This window comes from Eimeria mitis, genomic scaffold (genome assembly GCF_000499745.2).
Source record: "Eimeria mitis Houghton genomic scaffold, Emh_scaff5716, whole genome shotgun sequence".
NCBI classification, from domain to species: Eukaryota; Apicomplexa; class Conoidasida; order Eucoccidiorida; family Eimeriidae; genus Eimeria; species Eimeria mitis.
In genome coordinates this window covers 2,685-3,596 of record NW_013573966.1, presented here as the reverse complement: position 1 = coordinate 3,596, position 912 = coordinate 2,685, and the positions used below count along the sequence as shown (strand labels likewise).

General features: G+C 58.4%; 1 protein-coding gene across 1 annotated transcript in view; it reads right to left on the bottom strand.

Annotated features, from left to right (window-relative positions):
- Nucleotides 1-358: 358 nt before the first annotated feature.
- EMH_0083720 (uncharacterized protein) overlaps nucleotides 359-912 on the bottom strand; it is a gene marked incomplete at both ends in the record, with an annotated part of 742 nt that continues 188 nt past the window's right edge. The window contains 2 exons of the mRNA XM_013500669.1: nucleotides 359-505; nucleotides 649-723. Coding sequence (XP_013356123.1) covers nucleotides 359-505; nucleotides 649-723 — 222 coding nt within the window. The remainder of the gene's footprint in view (nucleotides 506-648; nucleotides 724-912) is intronic.

Below are 912 nucleotides of genomic sequence, written 5' to 3'. Positions count from 1 at the left end.
CAGCAGCTGCTGCAGCAGCAGCAGCAGAAACGGAGACTGCAACGCAGTGGCCGGCTGCTGCATGCACGCAGCAGCAGCAACAGCAACAGCAGCAGCAGAGAGGTTGCTGAGGACTCTGAGTATTTGTTATACAGCTGCAGCAGACGCAGCAGCAACAGCAGCAGTGGAGGCAGCGACAGCAGCAAGACAAGCAGCAGCAGCAGCAGCAGCAGCAGCAGCGATGTGGGGTGGGAGGGACAGGAGACATGGGGCCTGGTGGATAGAGCAGACAGGCAGCAGCAGCAGCTAGAGGAGACACTAGCGGGGTGTATATGCAGCAGCAGCGTGACGACTGCTGCTGCTGTTTGTTGTTTGGTTGTTATGGGTACCTTTGATATGCCTGCTGTCTCCTCTTACTGCTTTGCTGCTGCATGCTGTCTCCTCTCTCTGCTGCTGTTTTATATTTTTTTCTTTTGTCCCTTGCTGCTGCTGCTCTACTGTCCCCATCTGCTGCCGGTGTCTCTCCCTGTCTCCTCGCAGCAGCGCAGCAGCAGAACGTCTCTAGCTGCTGCATCCTCAGCAGCACCAGCTCTATCTGTACCTGTTGCAGCTGCTGCAGCACCACCAAAACCTGCTGCTCCTGCTGCTGCTGCTGNGCTCTATCTGTACCTGTTGCAGCTGCTGCAGCACCACCAAAACCTGCTGCTCCTGCTGCTGCTGCTGCTGCTGCTGCTGCTGCTGCTGCTGCGCTCGATGCAGAGGAGTCGCCAGCAGCTAGCAGCAGCAAACCGCTGCAGCAGCTGCTGCACAAGCAGAAGCAAAGACGGCAGCAGCGTCACCGCCGCCAGCAGCAGCAGCACGAAGACACAGAAGAGGAGAGTACAGGGGGAGACACTCCAGCAGCAGCAGCAGCAGCAGCAGCAGCAGCAGGTT